The sequence below is a fragment of the Dromaius novaehollandiae genome, chromosome 13 (genome assembly GCF_036370855.1).
Source record: "Dromaius novaehollandiae isolate bDroNov1 chromosome 13, bDroNov1.hap1, whole genome shotgun sequence".
Lineage (NCBI taxonomy): Eukaryota > Metazoa > Chordata > Aves > Casuariiformes > Dromaiidae > Dromaius > Dromaius novaehollandiae.
The window spans coordinates 22,590,619-22,613,429 of NC_088110.1; the positions used below are offsets into that span (position 1 = coordinate 22,590,619).

Sequence of the window (22,811 nt, forward strand, 5' to 3'; positions counted from 1 at the left end):
GGACACGGCAGCCAGTCACAGCAGACGCGGCTCGGAGCTGGCCCCGGCGTTTGCTGCTGGCTCCACAAGCAGCAGCACGCGGCTGCGGGAGAGCACGGGGCATCGCGTGCCCCAGGCAGGAGCCGTGCAGGGCAGACGCCCGGGGAAAACAGACAACACGGACCAGGGAAGAGCTGGGGTTTTGCAGCGTGAGAGCTGTGGGGATGTGTGTCTCAATGAAGGTAGGAAATCAGTCCTACTGCTGAGTACCAGGATGAGGAAAAAGTAGTTCTTATCGCAAGGTGCAAGACAGGCCGCAGCACATCAGAAGGGTGGAATATTACCTGCCGCTTTTCTTCGGAAAAGAAAAAGAAGCAAACAGAAGTAAGTTCACAAAACTTTCATTTTTATTATTTGAAACTGGAAAAGGCTCCTTGGGTAACAATGATCAGGTGGAAAAGTAACACACAAACTTTGTTCAGTTTACTGATACCTGGGATGCAGTAGGCCAAGTGTTGCAGGGTCACGTCTGGCTTTTACAGAGCCAGCCCGTTCCTCGCAAACCCACAAATAAAGTGGCAAAACCCCGTCCCTCCGATGGGGGAACAGACGGGCAGGCGAGTTGTTTGAACTACAATTATCATGTTCCACACTGATGTCTGTGGCATCAAACTGAGGCGCTCAATGTCAAATGGCATTTCAGAAAGAAAAGCTCACCCTTCCCCTCTGTGCTACCCTCTGTAAGAAGCCGAGATCTGGCATCTCGTCTTCATTTTTAATAATAATGAAAATAAAGTACAACAGGGCATTTTATGAACACTTATTTACACTCAAAGCCTGCTGGAGATAGCCAGATTAGTCAGTTGGTGCCATGTTAAAGTGGTTAGTGCAAAATACACATAAGAATAGAGTACACCTGCTATGGGGAAAATAAGGGCATTACTCAATGAAAAAAGTGCAGGTTGCTTTAATTAAACCAAGGAACACAATTGAAATGAGTGCTCTTTTCCTCAAAAATTAAAGAGAGTTTGCAATCCAAACAAAACCCAGAATCATACATTTTAATTTAGCACAGAAAAGCCAGTGGCACTCACATTCTGATAACTTATCTCCCACTCCACAGCCTGATCACACATATCTCGAATATTTCACTGTCCAACTGGTAAGTTATGCTGTCCGTCTGGCCTGCATTGTGAAGGCCAGCATGCAATCCTTTGGCAGCTGAACACAACAGAAGATTATTGGCCATGTGAGCAACCAGCTACAAGACAAAGTTAATATATTATCACTTCCTAAACTAACAAGCTGAGATTATACAACCCACTTCCACACAACACCCACCACTCGTATTACGTTCCACTAGTCTTAAATTAATAAAAAGCAGTAAAAAGTCACCCTTCTGTAAAAGTAAACATTGAGCCAGCTACATTTTTTTTTCTGGTAATTTGCATCTCCAAGCATGAATTTGTTCTCTTCCCAGTAATTGTTTCCTAATTAATCGCAGTCCGACCTCTATTCTCCCATTCCAGGACAGCCACGGCAGTACTATACCATTTGCTCCAGATTCAACAGTCGCTGCAGAGGAAAGCTGATACCCAAGATTACAAATAATTCTGTCCCTCCACCTCCTCAGTCAAAAAAAGAATCTGACAAGTCTGTGCGGACTGCAGCAAGTCTTCTGTAGCAACAAAGCCTGATCACAGCACATTTATAGCTATGAAATCAGGCCCAACACAAATAAACAAACCAGCTGGACGAGGATCTTTTATGCTTCTGTTTCCCAGCTGGCTGAACCCATGTGTTTTGACATGCAGAAAGCACGATCTAGGAGCACAACAGAGCCTGAGCATCTTAGTCACTTGCTTACTGCTCCTGAGCTAGAATTAAGCCCCCATTCAGGTCTTCCAGTAGCTATTAGGGCAGTGATGCTCCACAACCTAATTGCAGCACTTTGCTCATTTATTCCAAAATGTTTGTGCCAAGAGAGCATTCCCTACCACCGATGAGTGATTTTCCATCTTCCCTGATGCTTTCCACCCATGTGGGATCAAGGAATATGTTAATCGTCCCCAAGGTTATCTACAGAAAGTGAACAAGGCAAGGTCACGGCAACAGCAGTCAGACATTTATCCCCACCTGCAAGACCTCACCACACCTTACCCCATCCACAATACCCCAGAGGGCTGACAACTGGGGTTCAGGAAACAAGCAGGGTATGCACCAAAACGTCCTGGGCAGGGAGGTCGTAGAGCGTGCACCAAACACGAACGAGTACAGCAAAACACTGCACTGTCACCACCCTTCCTACAGGTACCGACAGGGGAGGCAGAACCGGGGCTGCGGTCAGATCCCCCTCGGCCACGACTGGCACCGCATGCGTCTGAACTGCCTTCCAAGAAATCTGGCGCACTGCTAATCGTGCCCGGCTTAGTAACTCACCTACAGACGCTGCCAACACATTCAATTCTCCTCTTGCTCGTTCCCGTTTCTCAAAGCCTTCAGAGCTACAGGTTAGCACTCCTCGCGGCCTTATTCTGCCTCCCCCTGTAAGCACCGAATAATCATGCACCAAGGACCCAGTACAGGCACAGGGGCGCCCAGAACACCAAGCATCCGTCCCTCTAGCTTTGCTGTCTTGCCAACTTTCCTCACTCCGCAAGCCGAATCAGAGGGAATTTTCTTCTGAAATGCCAGAAAAGCCTACTAGGCTTTGAGGAGTGGAAGGTGAGAAGAGAGGAAAAAGGAGCATTAATAAGAATTTGCTATTTTTGCTGTCTTTGCTCTAGACAGAATAAAGCTACGATGTACCAGCAGTTTGGCCTTTAATTGGGACTAGTACATTCTGACATTTTGAGGCCAATCAGGTACACTATAAATAAAAAGAAGCTTCTACAAGGGCAAAGCTGATCTGTGAAAAGCTACTGCAGCACATCCAGCCTCTGCAAAGCCCTTCTCTCCAGCCAGCCAAGTCTCATGTTCAGAGGAGACTTAACACTGCCACTGAAAACGTTTGGAAGTGACAAGCTACAAGCGGAGGAACTGCCCCAGCCCGGAGAACGGCAGATGCACAACATGCGCCAACAGCCAACCGAGAGGATCTTGCACAAGTGGCTAAGCAGGCCTGTAATCAACACCGCGCACAGCACTCCTGCCTTCTGCTATCCACGGGTTTGCACTCCCCAGCAGACTCCTGTCATAAAGGGCAACTAAAGCAGCAGGTTACAGCTTCTAAAATCATTTTATGACACGTTAGTGAATCATGCTTACGCTGCCTTTACACACTCAGCCAACCAGGCACAGCAAGTTACAGGGAGGAGACTGATTACGGAGTCAGCGTCTGCACTCAAGAGACAGTGACTCGGGGCTCGGATGAAGTGCTTGTAGTGCATTCGATAGAGACTGGATTTTCAATCTTATGTTAAAAAAAGAAAAGCAAAAACTATTAAGACAGTTATGTGAAACTTCAGGATTTTTTTCGGGTGACTGGGACATGAAAGGAAGGAGGAAACCGCAAATCAAAACTATGGATCCATTTACAGTTGACACAGAGCTGGTTTTAGGGATAAGCTATCAAAACAGCTGCCCAAGGGGACCTCTCTCATCCCTTTAGGCTGTATTAGGGAGCAGTACAAAGCAGCCAACACATTGGCTGGAGCAGCTTAGCAGCCAGCTCCAAGATAAATTGGCCACTCAAATGCCAGATTCCTATTGTCTTTAGGTATCCCAGAAACCTGCATAATCAAGCTTGAAACTTCTGCCTACAAGATTAAGTGCACGCTTTTCTTCTGCATGCAGCTCAGTGGCCACAGCAAAAGGCCAAGAAGCCCAATTTTAGCCTCAGGTCACCTCTCCGCCCACAAGCCAATGATCAGAGAACCGCCACCGTCCCTGCCTGCATGATGGGGTGAGACTGGAGACAACTCTTCCCTCTGCTGACGCAGACAGGGACACATCTAACAGGCTGCTCAGAAACAACTTACTTTTCATAGCTTATTCACCAGAATGGTAATAGCCCCTCAGATCCTCTCCTCTGACATAAACAGGTTTTCCACTACTGACAGAACAGTAGGAAGGAAAGAAAGAAAGTGCCCCAAATCACCTTCAAATTCCCAGAGGTTTGAAAAACCTCTATCCAAAGAGACAGGAATTAATCCTGTGAGTGACATAACCTTCTGCTCAAAATCTCTGCTGGAGACTCGGTTCTCACACAGCTTGAGGGAACGCTCGAGAGCCAGAGATGGCAAAAACCCTCGTGAGAGTGAGAATAAAAGCTTCTCGCAGTCAGGGAAACCAGGCAGTGATGGGAACGTCTCTGTGGAAGGGGCCCAAATCCTCCCTGGCACAACACGCGTGCAGACATTGACAAACTGAGGCCTGCAGAAGATGCAAAGGCAGTTTTGTTAGACAAGTTGATCCTTGCAGAGGAGCTGCTGGGGGCTGGAAGAGAAGAATCTCTAGAGTTCATCATCGCCCAAGAGCGACTGGGACAAGGGACATATTTTGCCTACAGCCAAGACCTGCCTTACAAACTGCTCTCTCCTCTCCGCACAGGAATCTCTTCCTACCCAGGCTTAACAACAAACGCATGGATGCGAATGTTGAGATGGTTCATGGCACAATTCACAGTCGGTAGGTTAGCACTGGCCAAGACTTTCCTGCTGCACAGCAGAGTCTATGGGGAAACTGGCCCCCTGCCCCGTAGCCCACGCTTCTGAGAGGAGCTCAGATCTGCCGCACACAACACGGATCTCACGGGAAGAAATTAAGCACAGGAGCCTTCTGTGCAAGTTGCCATTGTCTGGGGCAAAACAACAGCAAGATGAGGAAGGGGACAGAAGGGTCTTGCACCCACCTGTCAGCACCAACTGTAAAAGATGTCAGAACAAGCCACAGCAACATTAAGAGAATCCCTCGATGCTCCTTCAGACTGTGCAAGGCAACCTGACACAAGAATGACATGTAACTGGGGTCACATCAGCACCAGTGACAGCTGACAGTTTCTGCTGCCTGCTGCAGGCAGGAGGCATTGGGCTGCATATGAGCCTGTTTCAGTTAGGTGTTTTTTTTTTGTTTTTTTTTTTTAATGCTTTTAAGCCCATTTCAAAAGGTGTAAGGGAACCTTTCAGGTGCAAAACCAGTTCAGAATGCACCAGCTTATGCACTTCGCACTCATTCCCAGCTCTGTACCCAGCTCCTATAACAAAGACTCATCATCTCCTCTATACCTGGGGAAAGACCCAGACCCGGAGCCCCAGGGACAGCACAGCCACCAAGCTTCAGAAGCCAGGGCATGGCTATGCGCACTGTCATTTACAGTGGGAATCCTCCCCTTGCTGCCAAGGTGAGAGAATTTCTCAAAGGAAACCACCTACTCCAATTTTAAGTCAAGTACACAGGTATTACACCAGCTTCTCTGAGCAATGATGCACCCAGAAAAAGGTTTCTGGAGAGGAGGACGTGCTTTGTCACTTCTGACACAACCAATCATTAAGCAGCCAGCCAGTCTGCAGGTTTTCAGGAGAGAAAAACAAGTCTCCTAAGAGGACAGACTGGCCTAGAGCACAGCAAAAGCTTAAATGAGTTCCCTCCCCAAGGAAGGTCTCTTTCCATGGGAGACTGCTAATGGTCAGAGCAGAGGGCTTCTATCAGTCCAGTCAATTAGAGATTCTTCTGATCCAGCTCTGGCCTTGAGTTACTTTTGTTCCTATACATCCTTTTTGCAATAAGAAAGCTCTGTTTCCTCCTCTGCAGGATCCCTTCAGCCATACAAAGCTATGTTACAGACTGGGATCACAAGGACTGCCAGGGAGCAATGTGAGGAGGCAGGGAGGAAAGGGCAGTCATGAATATTTTAACAGGGATGTGTACATTTGGGGTAAAAAGGCTTTATTAAAAGTGCATGCTTTTATTCAGAGGTACCAAGAGCAAGGAATCCCCTTCCCATCCCTGGCTGGGGAGTGCAGCGGCCTTTGCCACCCCTAGCCCTGTCCATCACAAATCACCCATCAAGTAGCCAGCGACTGAATGTTCTTCAGCATTTCGTCAAAAGCCTCACGGGAAGGCGCTTCAGCATTCTGGAACGAGACCTTGATCCGGCTGTAGAGACTGAAGGACTTGAGCTCCAACCAGATGAACCCAAAACGATCATCATCAAAGAGGACAAAAACACCTGGTGTTCGCTCAGGGCTGGTGAAGCCATGGCCAGCAATAAGCCCCGTCCCATAAAAACTGCAGGGAGAAAGGAACAGCAAGAAAGATGTGAGAAGAATCATCAGTACCTGACATTTCATTTAAAAAAATAAAAATTATGATCAAGCCATCCTCAAACATGCTGCTGGGCACTACAGAATAAGGAGCTTTACATTCAGTCAGTTCTTATGACACAGCACAAACCACCACTGCTACCATTTCAAGAGGAGGAACTATCCATTGCTATGTACGTTCACCTGTGCCTTTGAGGAGCTTGCTGCTTTGGGGTATTCTAAGAATTAGCACCTGCACACTAAAGCTGAATTTCTCTGCAGCTTGACCCAGTAATCAAGCTGAGATTTACCTCTGCAACTGAAGGATCAGCCCAGACCTGACAATCCTTATAGGAAAAAAATGCATGTGGAGAGGGTGACCAGAGAGGCAAACCTTGTGACAAAAAACAGGGGATGGCAGAAGGAAGCATGAAAAAAGAAAACACCACTAAAAAAAGAAAAGTCTAACTGGAGCTGGGGATGAGTAAAGGTCAGGCTAACCTCCAAGCATGAAGCAGGTGGAGCAGGGTTTTATTCACACACAGCTTGGTTGTGGCAGCAGCAGCAGCAGCTATTTGGGATTAACCAGCTATTGGTAGGTTTTTCCATGGAGCACAAGTTTTTGGCTGAAGATCACCTGCCTAAGCCTCAGCTTTTGGGCTCTTTCTCCACACTCCATTTAGTGAACTGCCTCACTGACTCCAAGTCCAATTCAGCAAAGTTCTTCACATTCTTGCACTTTCTGCTTAGGGTGCTCAGCATCTTCCAGAGTTGGCCTCAAAGCACCAGAGGCCAGAGAGGGGTGGGAGAAAGCACTATGTTCCCACAGCCAAGAAACACAGATGACACAGAACAGGAAGCGGTTTGAAGAGATCCCCAAACATACGAGCCGGGCAGTTCTTAGGGGAAAACAAAAGAAAACAAACAAAAAGAAAGAAAATACAGGAGAGGTAGTACTGGATTTAGACGCAGCAGGATAAAACTTGCTAAAGAAGCAGAATGGCAGATGACAGCATAGCAGGAAACAGAGGGAACAAACAAGCACAAAAGACAGGGCAGCAAAGGAAGAGAAACTGGGCGCAAGAGGAGGCTGGGAGATCTGCATGCAGGTAGAGGACAAGCAAATACAGCACGTGCCTCAAAGACTCCCTTTTTGGTTTCAAAAAGTAACCGGAATGACTAGGCTTTAAAAACCACCACTCTCTGTTACCAAATTCGGCAGGTCCTAGGATAGTCTTCATTCCTCGATATGACTCCCATGGGCAGCACAAAGGGCTGGGAAGCTGGTGCCTTGTCCTGGGCCGCCCCTTCAGCTCCAGCCGCAGTCTCTTCCCCCTTGGCACCTTCTCCCCCCAGGGCCTGTGCAGCAGGCTGGGAGGCAGCTTGCTGGGAACAGTCCTCTTCCTCCTGCCGTTGTTCCTCCTCCTGCTCCTCCCGGCGCACCTGCTCCTGGACCTCAAGGACGATGCGAGAGAGCTCACTAAAATCACGTAGGTTCTCGATGTCAGGTAGCTGAAGAGGATGTGCCAGGTCAATCTCCACAGTCTGCTGCCCAGCTGGGATGTTGGGATCTCCCTAAAGACAGGAAACACCACCTACGGTTGCAGAGGCAGGGTGCTACAAAGTTCATACCTGCATCCTCCCCATGTCTATCACCTGACAAGGACAAGCTTTTCTAAACAGTTCCCCCCATTCTACAGTCACTGAGTTGACAACTAAAAGCCTCAGACCTCATTCATAGCTCCCTGAACTGCCTGCGTCACTCCTGCATTCCCCGTCCTGAAAATGGGATTTTAGTCAAATGCTATTAGCCAGGCTGTGCTTGCAAGGGTGAAAGACAAAGTCACAGCCACAACCGCATTTCATCAGGATCCCTCCCTGCAAATGTTTGGTACCTGCTCTACAGATGCATATGATCTTTAGGGATCCGCTACCAGCTGCCCTCAGAAAGTAGCCATCAGGGAGAGAAAGGAAAGGAGAACTGGGTGGAGTCATAAGAAAACTCTGCAGAGCAGGTTCTAGCTACTCTGCATGTGTTAAAGTTCACTTGATACCACCAGTCTCCATGAGGAACAGGCTTTGGGGTGGCAACAACCGATTACCTCCCAAGCAGATAACTGTCTCCTATGTATCCATGGCATCAAGGAGAGGAAACTTTACTTGGCAGACAAGAGAGAAAGGAAAAGGCACTCACGGTGATTTTAGTCCCCTTGGCTTTCTTTCCATGAAAACTCAGCATGACGATCTCCAGCCCGTGGCTCCCATACGTTCCTTTGAAGAGACCTGGCTTTATAAGGTCGTCAGGGCTGCTAGGAGGGAGGTAGATGCGTCGATATGTCAAGCAGTTGCTATGCAAAAAAAGAAAGTCAGGGAGGTTAAAAGAGAACCCCTGCATGTGACGAACGTGTTGACAGTCTGCTTTTCTAGGTCCCTTTAGGTCATCATTGAGAGAAGGGCTGGATCTGTGATTTCAGCCATGCCAACAAGTACAACACATTTTGCTTCACACCTGTGCAAACACTCCCCCCTCATCTCTTCCTCCCTCCACTTTTTCTTTCTACCAGTCCTTATTAGCACAGCAGGAGGTTCTGCAGCAAGGTCACAGTAAACCTCCTCACTCCCTGGGATTTCTGCAGAACCCAAAAGCAAAGCATATTTAAACATCTGCTACAACGAAGTAGCTCCTATTAGAAGTTTGGAGTGACAGTTAAAAAACTAATTCTCAGGAACTGTGTAATTTCTGCCTTGTGCAGTACAAAGCATATTGCTTACTAATATAGATAATAAGCACATAGCCCCTTGGGATCATGGATATTCGCTCCATCTTCAAACTAAACACAGTTAAATGACTCAAAACCATCTTACTGTGCACAGAGCTATTCTAAAGAACCTGGAACATTATCATTACTGCTTTCATTACATCTTATTTCTGTGCACAATTGGAAAGGACTGTGCTTTACTGTATGTTTGCACAGAGCCTGTCACAGCAGAACCTGAACAAAGTCACTGTCCTCTGCCTGTTCTGTTAAAACTCATTATAAGGAAGCATTGTGTTATTAGAACAAACGATCCAACATGTTCTTGAAGTTGCAGCTGCCTCAATACCTAGAAAAAGCTGGTGCCCTTACTCATATTGGCTGGTGTAGATGAACTTCATCAAGATGAGCTCTTGCGTGTGTTCGTGGAAGATGTCTTCCAGAGTTCGACCCCATTCTTCCCTCAGCCATGTCCGGAATTCCTGCAGCACAAGGAGAAGAGACAAGGGCAAAGCTGGAGTTGCTTCATTTGCAACAGTGATGCTACCCCAGCATGACTTCACTAGGTCAACAAAATTCACCAGTGCAGCCACAGAGAGGTCATACGCTCTGCCAGACAGCAGACTGTAGCTGGATTTGGGAACAGGCACACATTGCTACAGAGCTAACCTGGCAATAAGATGAACAAGAAGTAGTCATCATGGTAACTACCCTACACCTGCAAGGTGCACTTAGCTTTAAAGAAATAATGGGTAAAACCATTATGCCTCCTTAGAATAAAAGCATAAGCACCAGCTGTTACTTCAAATTAGCTGACCTACTGTTTGTGTTCTGACTTACCTTGCAGTAATTTGTTTGTGTGCCCATAAGCTGATTCCTGTGCCCTATCCTGGCATATTAAATATAAAAGCAGAAGCTTTTCAAAAGCACTAAAGATTCAGGAGGTTAAATCCTGCTCATTTAAACACTGACGCATCTAAATCCAAAGGGTGCTTTGAAAATGTCTCCTGACATACCTCTACACCAGCTCTGACAAGTTAATACCCGAACATGAGTTAGCATGATAACAGCTTACTCTAAGATAGCAGCCTATCAAGTGATATTACAAACGTGCTTTCTTTATCTTCTAAAGCCAGATCCTCCAATTACCATAATACCACACACATTTAACACAGTGCTTTGAAAGTATTAAAGCATTTCTCATCTGCTACAGAACCAGAAAACACTTAACTAAACCTTTCACCCAGCTGTTTCCCACTAGTAGACAGACGTTTCAGAGCTTTGGTTAGAAGCAACTGAAGTATCAGATTTGTCATGTCTAACCAGCTAGGCTCCTGGCAGCAACCACCACTACCTGGAACAGCTATTAGCTGAAAGCTTCTGTCTCAACATTCATACCCGCATCTTAAAAACATGTAGTTTGAGTTAGGAATCTGCTTTGCTGGCCATAGCTGAGATACTGCAGATACAGGATAAACTACTAAATGCAGCTTTTAATCCTTTGGCCAAACAGACAAGCAGTGGAAAGGTCCCTGCTGCCAAGTAGGTATTCCAGTGCAGCTGGTACTCAGTGTTAGGCCTGTGCCTGAAAGACTTTGTTTATACAGACAGCAATGACAGAGATCAGAGTCTGGCGAGTGCTGCACGGAGTACAACGCATGCTGCTGTCTTTCCATAGACAGGTCTGCTGTCAAATGTGAAAGGTGTCCTGGCACAGGAAGAACAAGGATGCTCAGGATCAAATACCTCAGTACTGAGGGAAAATAGCACCTTGCTAATGACAATTGCCCGAAACAGCCTTTTGCTTAAAAGGATGGATGGACATCACAGCCTGCTCAGACACCTGCTGTCCGCTGAGGTTAGGCACAAGGTGTCCACCCAGACATTCTGCAGCTACAACACTGAACTGATCCTATATACTGGATCCTTAAACAACACCTTGGCGAACTGCAGAAGAGGTTCGTCAGGATCCTGCAAGTCTCTAACAGCTTGTTTATGAATGCTCCTTAAACAGGAAAGCTGCAGAGCCAAATGTGATGTACAGCTAACCTTTGGCAGGCATAAAGATGTGGCCACTTCAAGTTTTGATTCAAGTCACAAATCAATTCTACCCACCTAAAAAGAGATCTGAGTTAAAGAGCCAGAGACCATCATCTTCAGTTTTTAAGTATGTTCAGATCTACAGAAACTGCAACCTGGAAGGCCATTTCTCAGATCTCAACTTTAGTACGATCTTAGATAAGACAGTAATGCTGCATCTTCAGAAAGGGGACATCCAAGCAGCCTTCAGGCAGACTGCTGGCAAAGCACTCTTACCTCTTGCCTCCCCCCTGACATTCGATGGTGATCTGTCTGGTTGCATTTTGTGGAGAACTCGTCCTTCTTTACAATCTGCAGGTTACATGGAGGAGAAATTAACAGGTTACAGACCTGATTAGAGATGACTAGGACAACGCAACCAAGACTGCTTAAAACAAGTGGTTAACGTAACTGTTACTGCATTCGCCACAACAGAGAAATCATCAAGTGATACCAAGTGCCTCAGCTGCAGGACAGAGAAATAAAGGCAGTAAAAGCAACACATTCTAATGGAGGATTCTAATTTCAAGTTGCTTCTCCAGTTGAGCTTCCTGCTTCAAGGAGAAGGAAACAACTCCTCAAGAAGCTTTTCGGAGCATCCTGCATACCGAATGGATGACGCTCAGTCTCCTTCTCAAGTTCTCATTTAAGAGACAGCTGGAAAACAGAACAGGTCTGCGTGTCTGCTCGGACAAGACCAGCAGCTGTATAAGGCCATTTTACGCATCCTCTCTCCCAGCCTGTACGCGTCCCACCCTGAGCTAGCCAGCCCAGCAAAAGAGAGTATAACACAAAGCTGTACAATTGCCAGTGAATAAACACAGAGCAGGGAACAGCCCACACAACTTGTCAGACACACCATGAGGGTAAAATTGGCATCCACACATACCGCAGGGCGGTGGCAGTCACATCCTTAAAGAAACTTCTCAAAGTTTGTTGTTGAGCCCACTTCCAGAGCCAATGCGCATGCACACAAACACACTGCACCTTGGACAGTTGAAGGAAAAATGTGGAAAGTGTCAGGGGAGCTCACCTGGATATGGCCATTGTGAGGTCCTTTGTGGCCATACATACACTCAACTGTGGCACATTTCCTCTCCATGAGGTGAATCCTGAAGAGAGGCTTGAATCTCATTGGATCATCAACATGAGGGTCATGAGGGGGCAAGTACATCCACCCGATGATGAACAAACCGTCTACCTGCACAGGGGTAGGAGAGAGAGCAAACGAGATCAGCCTTACGCACTTTCTATTCGGTCTGCAGCAAGCAGCTCCTGGACCTTTTCTGCTACAGGGTAGGGGCTGCACAACAGCTCGCTGCACTTCCAAATTGCTTTCCAGCAACTAAACCACACCATATGCACTCACAGCACATCCTCAGTGAAGAGGGAGATGGTTTCTTTCTTTATGAGGCTTTCTGCATCATGGGAAAACAATCAGGCCTCTATTACTGCAAAGGACTTTGTGCTGCATCCTTGGTGGGCAGGCTCTGGAGGGAGAGACTGCACTGAAGCTAGTCAAGCTCTAATTGGTTTGAGAGCTCATGCTGGCAGATACTCAGATAGAGGAGTTCTGCTCCTCACAGTAATCTCTGCCTTTTGGACAAGGAATCATTTTGCTCTATTATTCCCAGGCAGCAAAGAAAGCAGCAATCCCCTCTGCTGAGAGGCGCAAGTGCTAGCCCTCTTCCTGCATACCTAATTAATTCCTTCCTCTCAAACCGTCGAATCTCTGAAAGAGAAGTATCATCTAAATGGAGAGATCTGAGACAAAAGCAGAGCAGTACCACAGAGAAACGCTTTTCTTCGTAAGCTGACTATACTGAGTAAGCACTGGTGCAGCTAGATGCACTCTTACACCAGTTTGTGGAACAGATTTTTGCAAAACCAGAAGGCCAGAGCTACACTGGCCCTAGTGATTTGTTACAGTTAACCTGTCAGCTAATGAGCCATGATGCAAAGAATAAGGGCTTCAGGCAAACTTCTTGCCCAGCTGTCAACAATCCAGAGGCAAGTGTTGTTCATTAACTGTTCTCCCCAGCAGCACAAGAGCTAGCAGACTCCATGGGTCTTGCACTACCCATATATCACCATCTCTACATCTGATATGTTAGTCTTCAGGCACCGCTGGAGGAAAGTATGACAAACTACAAAAAAGACAGAGGTGCATGAACACAAGCATGCAACCCTCTGCAAAATGTTCAGTTGCAGACAAAGCTCATGCAGTAAGTGAAGGGCCAGTTTTTCAACTGCACTCCAAAGGGCCACAGGGGCACACAAGGAAGGACTATCTGGAGAAAGGTGGTGATGATGACAGGATCCAAAAAGCAACCTCTGTTCCAATTACTTGCTTGAGGTTTGCCTCTTCAGACTTCTTAATGCCATGCAGTGAATGCCAACTTCAACAAGTGGCAGAAGAGCAAACAGTTCTAGAAAGGGGCATATAAAAGACTCTCATCAGTCCTCTACGCCACAGCCCTTAGGAGGAGATACTCACCACCACATTCAGCAGTCCCCCATAGGGCCCAATGTCTGGCTGCCACAATCCCAAGATGTGTCGGTATCGGTGCAGCACTAGGGAACAGTGAGACACTGAAGTGAGCACACCAAGGTAAGGAATTGGGATTTCGGGAAAAGAAAGAAAAAGGAAGACTACTGCCAAACTGCACATGACACTGATCAGTACTACCCACCACAGTCTTTACTAGGGAAGAGAAAACTGTCTACTCCCAAACACAGCGAGGCAGCTCTGAACTGAGACCTGCCGCAAGTTCACACAAGTTTACGTTGTTCTGCCTTGTAGTTCTGCTCCTAGCCCAGTGCAGCAGCAGGAGCTAGTTTCCAGGACTTTACACAACCAGAGAGCTCACCAGGAATTCTCAGAAAACCTTTGCGACACAGTCCTACTGATGCAAATCACATGATGTAACAGGAGCTAATAACAAATAAATTATCTGCCTTCTCCAGTTCAAAAAAGAAAAAAGAAAGAGAAAAAATGTACTTGATACCTCAGACTGCAAACCAGTGAGGAATAGGGAAATCTGAACATCTTAAAAGAATTTCCTCTCCTTGTATAGACAAACTTGTCCCCAGTGTTAAAAGTTCTCCTTAAAGATCAGCCACTGAGACAGCCCCATTGAAGCGCACAGACCATTCCAGCTCAGGAAATCTGGTGGTGTTATGAATTCAATAATGGCCTTAACAATTCTAAGTAAGCTTCCGCCTCTCACCACTTCCTGAAAACTGCTTCCAGGTCCCTCTTAAAGCATACTGCAGCATATGAGGCTTCCCAGTTTCTCATCTCAGAGCTTTCAATCCTACCAAAATCGAAGGACAAGAAGGAAAGTTTTCCGCAAGCTGGGAAAAAAGCCTATTACAGAACTAGCCTAACAAATCCCCTCTCTGGAGGAAAGCTTATATACGCTACTTGCTTCCAGTCCTAATATATTCAACCATGAATTTTGTCCACTTAATCTTCTGACATGACCAGTAACCTTCACAGGAAGACATTACAGACAATCTACAGAAGGTGTTCTGGAAGAGAACAAGAGGATAGAAATTATTTCCATGTTCCATACCATTTGGTGGAAAAGGGAAGCAGGTAATAAGTCCTCCCTTCTCACATCTGGCGAGAAGATACTACATCTCCTTAGAATGATGTTCATGGCCAACTCAGAAGGTCGCATGAATCAGTTTAAGCCTACATGACCTGCTTGAATAATGGTTTTTGCTTTGCAAATTTTTTGCAAATTTGCAAAATTTACAGGAAGAATTGTGTTTCAGTGCAGCTGTTACAATAGCTTTGTTTCTTTAACTACTTACGACAGCAAGAACCAAATGAGTGTTTTCACTACACCAAAGCAGAGAACTTCCATGGAGGTCTAGGGCACTGGGGAGGGTTGTCCAGAGCTGCTGCCAACAGGCCTGGAGAAGCCTTTTTCCCATGCAGTAAACAACTTGAGATTAATGGCTTGGTTTCACCCAGTGAACAGTGCGCACCATAAACAGCACTAAGGAGACCAAGCAAACCACATTCCCAGCCTTCTTGTCTCAGCACAGTAATTACATATTAATAAATGGTATGTGCATAAGCTGCTCCACCCACCACAATCTGCCTTTTCCACCCTGCCTGCATGGAGCTGATAAAACCCAGCCTTTTCTTTATTTTTAGGATAGAAAACTTGATGCTAAGCTACCCACGAGTGATGAGTATTTCTTCCTCCTCCCCCAGCTCCTGAGCTCTCCGAGCTGTAGTGACTATTGACAGACTTTCCAACAGCGGGGAAGTGTCTGTTTAGCAAGGCAAGCCCTTCGCTCCACGACACGCCTGTTGAGGGCAGCTCGTGGGCTCGCTTTGAGCAAACAGCCGGCTCCAGCTGCAGCTCAGCTCGCCGAGGCCAGGCCGCTGCGGGAAACCTGGCTGAGTCACACACACAGTCCACTTCACCAGCTGCCCCGATCCCCTGGAAACCTGCGGTTTCAAAGGAGGGAGGAGGCAAACAAAAACCTGTTTGGTCTTCTGACTCCAGAAGAATACTTCCCACTGGAGAGCAGCTTCTGTGCTAGGCTCGCACCACTGCTGTGGGCAAGTAAACACAGAAGGCTGCCTGGGGCCACAGAAGTCTCCAGATGAGCAGCCCGCGATACAGACTGCAGCCTTACACTCCCTCACACTAACACTCATAGCAGGGGTACCTTAACGGTTAAGATGTCTCTCTCCTTTGCTCAGGTTCCTGGGAATTCCTCCTCCTCCTCTTGCTCTTTCAAAAAAGGACATTACTGGGCAAAGTGCCAGTACTTGGCTAAAAGCTGGAACAATTCTCTAAGCAAAAGCTTAGCTTCATTTTTCAGGCCTGGTATCTGTTGGCTTTCCCGCTGCAGCGTCTTTGGCCCCCAGCAAACTAGCAGGTCTACCCGGCACAGGGAAAACCTGATCAATTCCAGCTCTGGCTCTCCCTGCTGGGGAGACAGGATGAGTTTGGCAGTTGTTCCCTCAAAAGGAAACAGCACTGGGGTCTTTCTCCAAGGCTCTCCTCTGCTACACACACCTCCAGCCCTTCTCAGTCCTGAAGACGACTCTTGCCCATTGGAATTTCTGAGGCCAGGTCCTCACAAATGGTAAAAAAAAAAAAAAAACACATCTGCAGGAAACTTCAGTGCAACCCCCACGCAGTCCGGGTATTACCACATGCAGCGCCGCACGCTCATCAGAGGGAAGGGCAGCTTGAAAGGCGCTTGAATCCAGCTGGGGAAGGGCTAGAAAAAGCAGTGAGCGCCCAAGCTCCCGTCGGCAGAAGGCAGCCTGGGAAAGGTCTAATGCCCGTGCTTTCCATCCCAAGGAAGTGACACCGAGCAAATGCAGGGCGATTCAAGCAAGCGTCACAGAGCTGGCACACCACAGCAAACACCTTGGGTACGCACAGACGAGTTACAACCCCAAGATGGGTTATTAAAACAGAAGGAGAGCAGAGGCTTTCAGATGCCATCGTTTTAACTAAATCTTCTTTCATCATCTGCTTCCAGCTTTGAGGGCACCGGCAGAGATAAATGCAAATACCAAATATGGAAGTTCTCACTGAAATCTGCAGCCTTTAAAGCCGGGGTAGCTGACATTGATGTGAAAGGAGCTGAATCCACTGCAGTTCTCCAGGACTCTCAGGATGTGGCAATATCTACAAGCAAACTGAGCTGCAGCAATTTAAGCAGTTACTGCCCCCCAGCTGGTGATGACCGGCCTGCTAGCAGAGAGAGCTGTCTACTTCACTAAGTGTCAGCCAGGCCAGCTTAAAACTCCACAGAAAGCGGTCTGAGCTAACCTAACACTGCACGAATATGGATTAGGGAGCACTCACATAATATATGCTTAGACAACTCAGCCTTTACACACAGGAGACGAAAAGGGGAAAATGGGCAGTCCCCTCTTAAACCACGCTGGCTGTTCTGTAATGCAAAATGCCTTTAGAGAAAAGGGGCATTAGACATCAGAAGTTTTGGGCTGCAGCTAAAAAATTAACAACTGAGGACACAGCACAAAATGCCACTTCAGAACCACCACAAACTGCATGCTTGGAGCAAATAATCAGCTAGCGATCTGCAAAGGAAGCCCACATCCCGAAGGGCAGCTCTCCTTCCCATCCAGCTCCGGAACAAGGCTGGTGCTGACAGGCAGGACTGCCAAACCTAAAACTTCTACTGATTCCTGCTGCAGCACTGTTGCTGCTTTTCTGTCACGACTCACATTAAAGACATGATCAGCACGGTCTGCTCTAAACCCTCCCTGAACAGCCAATGTTTAACCACTGTGTAAAGGGCAGGTGAGTCTGCAGCATCCATGCCACTCATTAGCATGTGGCAAAAACTACATTCCCAAGCACCAGTGAGTTAGTAACCTGAGTTTGCAGCACTTGTCTGCAGTGACCTTATTACGCATCCCCAAAGAGGCATTAGGGCCAGCTTGATACCCCTCTCCAAATGCTAAGCCATACCGGTTTTCTTTATTGATTTAATGTAACTACCATTCCCCCCAGCTCCTGCAGAACAGCGAGCACTAGACCCCAGTATTTTGCTATTCTTCCCACAAAACAATATCAGGAGGGGAAGAACAGTTTACTCAGAGTAGCTTCCTGGCTGAACAAGGCAAATTAATCTCTCTGAAATGCCACTACCTGTGTCCTCAGGAAACACTCTGCTAGAGCAATCCGTGCTATGTAGGAGAATTCACTGTCCAGGGAGGGAATTAGCATGGGAGCCCTCTGAATTTTTCACTGGGGAAGCCTGCAGACCTGAATGCAGCTCACTGGATTGAGGCAGGCTTTTCTGAAAGTTGAAAGCTTATTTAGACTCACTTTCAGGAGTCCTCACCAGAGTATCTGAATACTTCCTTCTAAGAAGAGAGCCAACCACGAGAAGCACAGTGAATGCTTCCCTATGGTGAACATTCTTCAGAGACCCTTCTTTCTGGACCTAATCAGGGCAATTTTCTAACTCAAAGAACTTCAAAAGACAACTAACATTCTTCACTGCCTGTCCTACTCACACTGTCACTTTACAGAGCCAGAATAAGCCACTAACGAGCAACAGGCAAGAACTGACTAACCAACCCCCCTTGCACTTCCCAAGATCCACCCCAAAGTATTTTGCTTAAAGCCACGTCACACTCCATGCAGCGCCTTGTGTGTGCTTAGTGCAGGAAGCATCAACCAGCAGGAGGTACGTACGGCAGGTGTAAACATCTCTGTACTCCATGTGCTCGTAGTCGGGAAGGATTTTCATAAAACGCCCCGACTTCACTCGTGGGTTTATACCTGAACAGACACAGCAGGTTAAGTACCAGAGAACTCCACTCCACTGTAACCAGCACGTAACTGTAAGATGAATCTGGACCAGCTATGCATGAAAGTCAAACTCCCTTTTGACTTTACTACCAGTTGTAGTGCACTGATTTGTTTCCCTCAGCCCCAGCCTCAGACATATCCAGTTAGCAGGATACCGAACTTGGCATATTCTACATTCCCACAGGCAATATTTACCAATGGCGTCCAATGAATTTGAAGTGTAATCAGGGTCTCTCTCAAACTCTGTAGCGTGACAGCAATGGGCCTCACTGTCTCAGTAAGACCATTTAGCCAAATAACTAAATGGATGGTAGCCCAGGCCTTGGATTAGTTATGGTCTCTAACACTTGGGCTAAGAGCTCCCAATTTCCCACACTACTTCTTAGAGAAGCACAATCAGTGGACAAGAAGGTGCACATGAGTCCTGCTAGTAGACTCAAATGAACTCTTCTGCAATTAGAGAGGATTGCAGGACAATAGAGAATATGGGGACACACCACCAGGAAACGGTTCCAGAAACACTAAGTGTTGGCAAACAGCGCAAACTTGAATCCGAGCAGGAGAGCTGAGGTGGTGCATCCCTGAAAGCCAGAAAGAGCTGCAGTCTGACTTCAGAGGAAGCACGCTAGTTAAGAATGCTTAACAGAGAAGGACACAGCTCTTATTAAGAAACAAAATAAAGTTTATTGCAGAGGTGTTCTTCATGTCAAGTGCAACTCTTTGCCAAAGGATGTCATCGATAAAAAAACAAGGTGCAAGGGAAGACTGGACAAATACTTGCAAGACAGATCTATCGAGGGTTACTAAATAGACAAACCACATTAGACTCTGGAAATCCCCCAAGCTGAATTTAGTCAGAAGCTGGGAGAGTACTTAAGAAAGTATCATACATGCTTGCGCTCTTCTCACTCTTCCCCGGGGGACTGCTTATAGCCACTGCAGGGGGATACAATACTGTGCTAGACCAAGACCCTTGTTCTGAGCCAATAAGGCAATTTTTACATATTACTTGTGTATAAAATGCACTAAACATCACTGTAATAAATCTGAACCATGGAACTATTGCAGTGGAAAGAATACAGGTCATGAAGAGATGTCTTGCCATGTAAGACTGGCAATGCAGAATTAAGATCTGATAAGGTATGCACTATGTGGCAGTTACCGCAGCAGCATCACACTGGCTGACAGAGATCCCAGAATGAATGGCAAGCAGGGGAGGCCTCAAGCGCTGATCAGGCTTCTCTGTAGACATCTGAGTGCTGGGTCAGCTTCCCACTTAACCCCCACACATCCCTAGGCAAACTAGGCAGTTCCATTCCCAATACACAAACATGTAAACAGGGTCACTAGGTGATGCAGTAATTTGCTTGCGGATGCTCAGCAAGTCTATTAAAGATGGGATTGAAATGTAGAAGTTACTCCTTTACAGTAGGAAGATCAATGCTTGAGATCATCACTGCTTCAAGGCTCAACACATACAGCATGTGTAGAAACTGAGCCTAATTTTGGGTCTGCAAAGCCTATGTAGACCTCTCATGACTGCAACTTGGGACACCTACTGCTTTTGTTTCATAAAGCAGAATCCTGTTTGAGCAGCCAGAAGCCATAGTTCGTGTTGCAGGTTAAATCTTGTTCTTTTTCCTACAGACCACAGGTAACCCCATAACAATTTGTGGTGGTGGAGCCAAGATAACACAGGCTGGCAGTGCTAGCGTGAGAGCTCTCTGGGGCCTAGCCAGGCTTTCTGAGCAATCAGCTCAACTTTTGACTAGAAAGGGCAAGATTTGGTGACAAGAGAGCCAGCCTCACTTAGAACACATGGGGATGAAGGCCTCTATTCAGTCCTTACCCTGACTTGTTTTTTCCCCTCTGATGCCCCCCCAGCCCCACTGTAAAATAGAAGACGTGCATGAACCTTGCAGAAAGCACGTTAGATCTAAAGAGTGTGTGTCCCACTCTCACAGCCGTTCCCAGAACATACGGACACCTCTGCAGAAGCCCAGCCCTGCCACGCTCTCCTCCTTTAGGAGCAGGCCAAAGGAGTGTTCATCCCTTTTCCTACAGCACTTTCCCAATGTCAGCACAGCAGAGTGTTATTTCACTGGGTGCAAAGGGAAGCCTAGGGTAGTGGAATTACCATTACGGGTAAGACTTGGTTACATTAGGGTGTGGGAAGCCTCCAGCTTTGACAAATACCAGTTAATTCTGTGGCAAGATCTGAAAAGGGTAAAACAAACAGGAAAGGAAGAAAAAACTCTCAATATACTTGTCATTATAAGCTTTTAAATCCAGTGCCTTTTTCCCCAGCAAAGGAGTCAGGGACAGAGACATCCCAAATCTTGGCATCTGTTTCATGTTAAAGCCCCATATATTTCAATTTCAAAGATAAAACTCCCATCAATAGAAAGCACGTCTGAATAACTTCTACTGTTAAAGTTTAATAAATATTCGGCATGTATGTGCTTTCAAAATTGGTACTAAACAAAGACATACAGATCTACATCAGCTTTATCACTTACGTTTAGCATAAACATCTCGACAGGACACTCCCGTGATCTCCAGTTTCCGTAAGTTTTCACAGACGCCATATTCTGCAATGACACAGACAATAACATCAATCAACTGATTCAAAGGTGTTTGCTACCCAGATCTTGATATCTACAGTTTGAACAAAAAAGAGCTCTTATTACACGCATGCTTGCAAGTCGCCACATTAATCTGGGAATCTTTCTGCTGGTCTGAAGTGAAAGAGGAAAGCTAGGTGTAATTTCACTGCAGTCCAGGACTGGGAGTCTAACACATTTTACAAGTGATGCCTGCGATGAACACGCAAGCACAATAAAGTTACAGATGCTTACAGCTAGACTGAAAAGGGTACGAAGTGTGGAAGATGTACTCATTCCAGCTGGGATAGTCTGTCTGTTTAGATCAAACCATTATTGTGTATAGTAATTATTTACTCCCGCTGAGGTATCCAACAGGGAAAACTGCTTATTAAGATCCTAAAAAAAAAAGGTCACAGACTTTAAAAAGAATGAATCGGAGACATAAAACAGGCATCAGCATGTACAAATACGGTCACACTTGAAAGCACATCTGATTGAGATGGCTCTGTTCTACACTCAAATGCCTTTGATTGCTGACAGAACACCCTGAAAACAAAGCAATCCAAGCTTCTTAAAAGCAGCTTTGAAGCAGAAAATGAGATAACTCATTTCACTTTCAGGAAGTCAGCAGTGAGCTTCTAAAAAACTCTAAAAAATAAAAGTACAAACATCTCACTGCAAGAAATCCTTGGAAGACAGGAGGGAGGAGAGGAGGGAGATCCCAAAAAGCAGTAAAAAAAGGAAACTGCTGCAGAGACCCCATCATATCTCAGTCAGGAAGACTATTCTCCTTGATGTAAAATACAGCCACACTACAGATCAAACACCAGCTTCCCTTAGAAGTTCCTAGCACCTGCCAGATACAAAAGGGTGTCTGTGAAGACCCACATCAAATCATCCAATATGAAACTTCACCTCAGACAAGCTTCCTTGCATTAACAATCTGCCATAGCTGCCAAATACCACGGTCTAATGCTGGTAACTTGCTCCAAATTGAGAATTCATTTTCCATGTATGAGAAAAAGCAGAAGTTTCCCTGAACGAATTTAACCCCATTCTGTCTGTAAATACAGTTGTACACATATCTGAAGATAAAGCACACAAAGCTTCCTGGGTGCCTGCCTTTGGGGAACACATGCTCTGTATAACATTGCTTTGAGTTACTTTAGGCTAACATCAGAACCAGCTTCCAAGAGAAGCAGCAAGCTCAGTAAAGGTAAGAGCGGACAGAAGGGACAACGCATTCATTAAAAGATGCAGAAGTTGGCAGCAAAATCCCTATGACTTCAGTAGCAAAAGCCAGAGGACGCTCCAAGTGTATCAAATGCAAGATGGGATGAGGAAGTACAATTAGCCAGAGAGCAGACAGGCGAACTTGCAGGAAAGTACAGCCAGCCCAGCACAGAAAAAGCTGCTTAGTACTTGGCTATAGTAAGTTGACCCTATATAGGAGTTCTGCAGATTTGTGAAACCAGAGCTCTGAGGCTGGAAATTCAGACCCATCCTGCAAGTCATCCCGTGTCTGTTCCTCCTGCCAGACTTCGCGAGGCTTTCAACCTGCAGATATACACAAACGGGTATGTGTTTGCCAATTACATCAAATGGATGGAAAGAACAGGATGTTTTCTCAGCTGATCAGAAAGTTAGAGATCTTTATAAGGTGACAAGCAGGATGGTTATAGCCTGCTGTTTGGAAACAGACAGCTCTTTTCATGTAAACAAATATGCACCTGGCCACAGAATCAGTCACATACAGTTTGTGCAGCAGGCATTGCAGCTAGATTAAATTCAATGCTGTCATCTGAAGATACTTAG

The 22,811-nt window shown here is 46.3% G+C and overlaps 1 protein-coding gene across 2 annotated transcripts in view; it reads right to left on the reverse strand.

The window, feature by feature from the left end:
* Positions 1-364: 364 nt before the first annotated feature.
* Positions 365-22,811, reverse strand: part of FBXO31 (F-box protein 31) — a 28,792-nt gene continuing 6,345 nt past the window's right edge. The window contains exons 2-10 of one of the 2 annotated variants that reach the window (XM_064519779.1): positions 20,910-20,981; positions 18,274-18,360; positions 13,554-13,630; positions 12,090-12,257; positions 11,294-11,368; positions 9,350-9,459; positions 8,416-8,569; positions 7,432-7,796; positions 365-6,207 (exon numbers count right to left, since the gene is read on the reverse strand). In XM_064519779.1, the coding sequence (XP_064375849.1) occupies positions 5,985-6,207; positions 7,432-7,796; positions 8,416-8,569; positions 9,350-9,459; positions 11,294-11,368; positions 12,090-12,257; positions 13,554-13,630; positions 18,274-18,360; positions 20,910-20,981 (1,331 nt within the window). In that variant the 3' untranslated portion in view covers positions 365-5,984. The remainder of the gene's footprint in view (positions 6,208-7,431; positions 7,797-8,415; positions 8,570-9,349; positions 9,460-11,293; positions 11,369-12,089; positions 12,258-13,553; positions 13,631-18,273; positions 18,361-20,909; positions 20,982-22,811) is intronic. The other variant, XM_064519780.1, reaches the window with a different exon arrangement.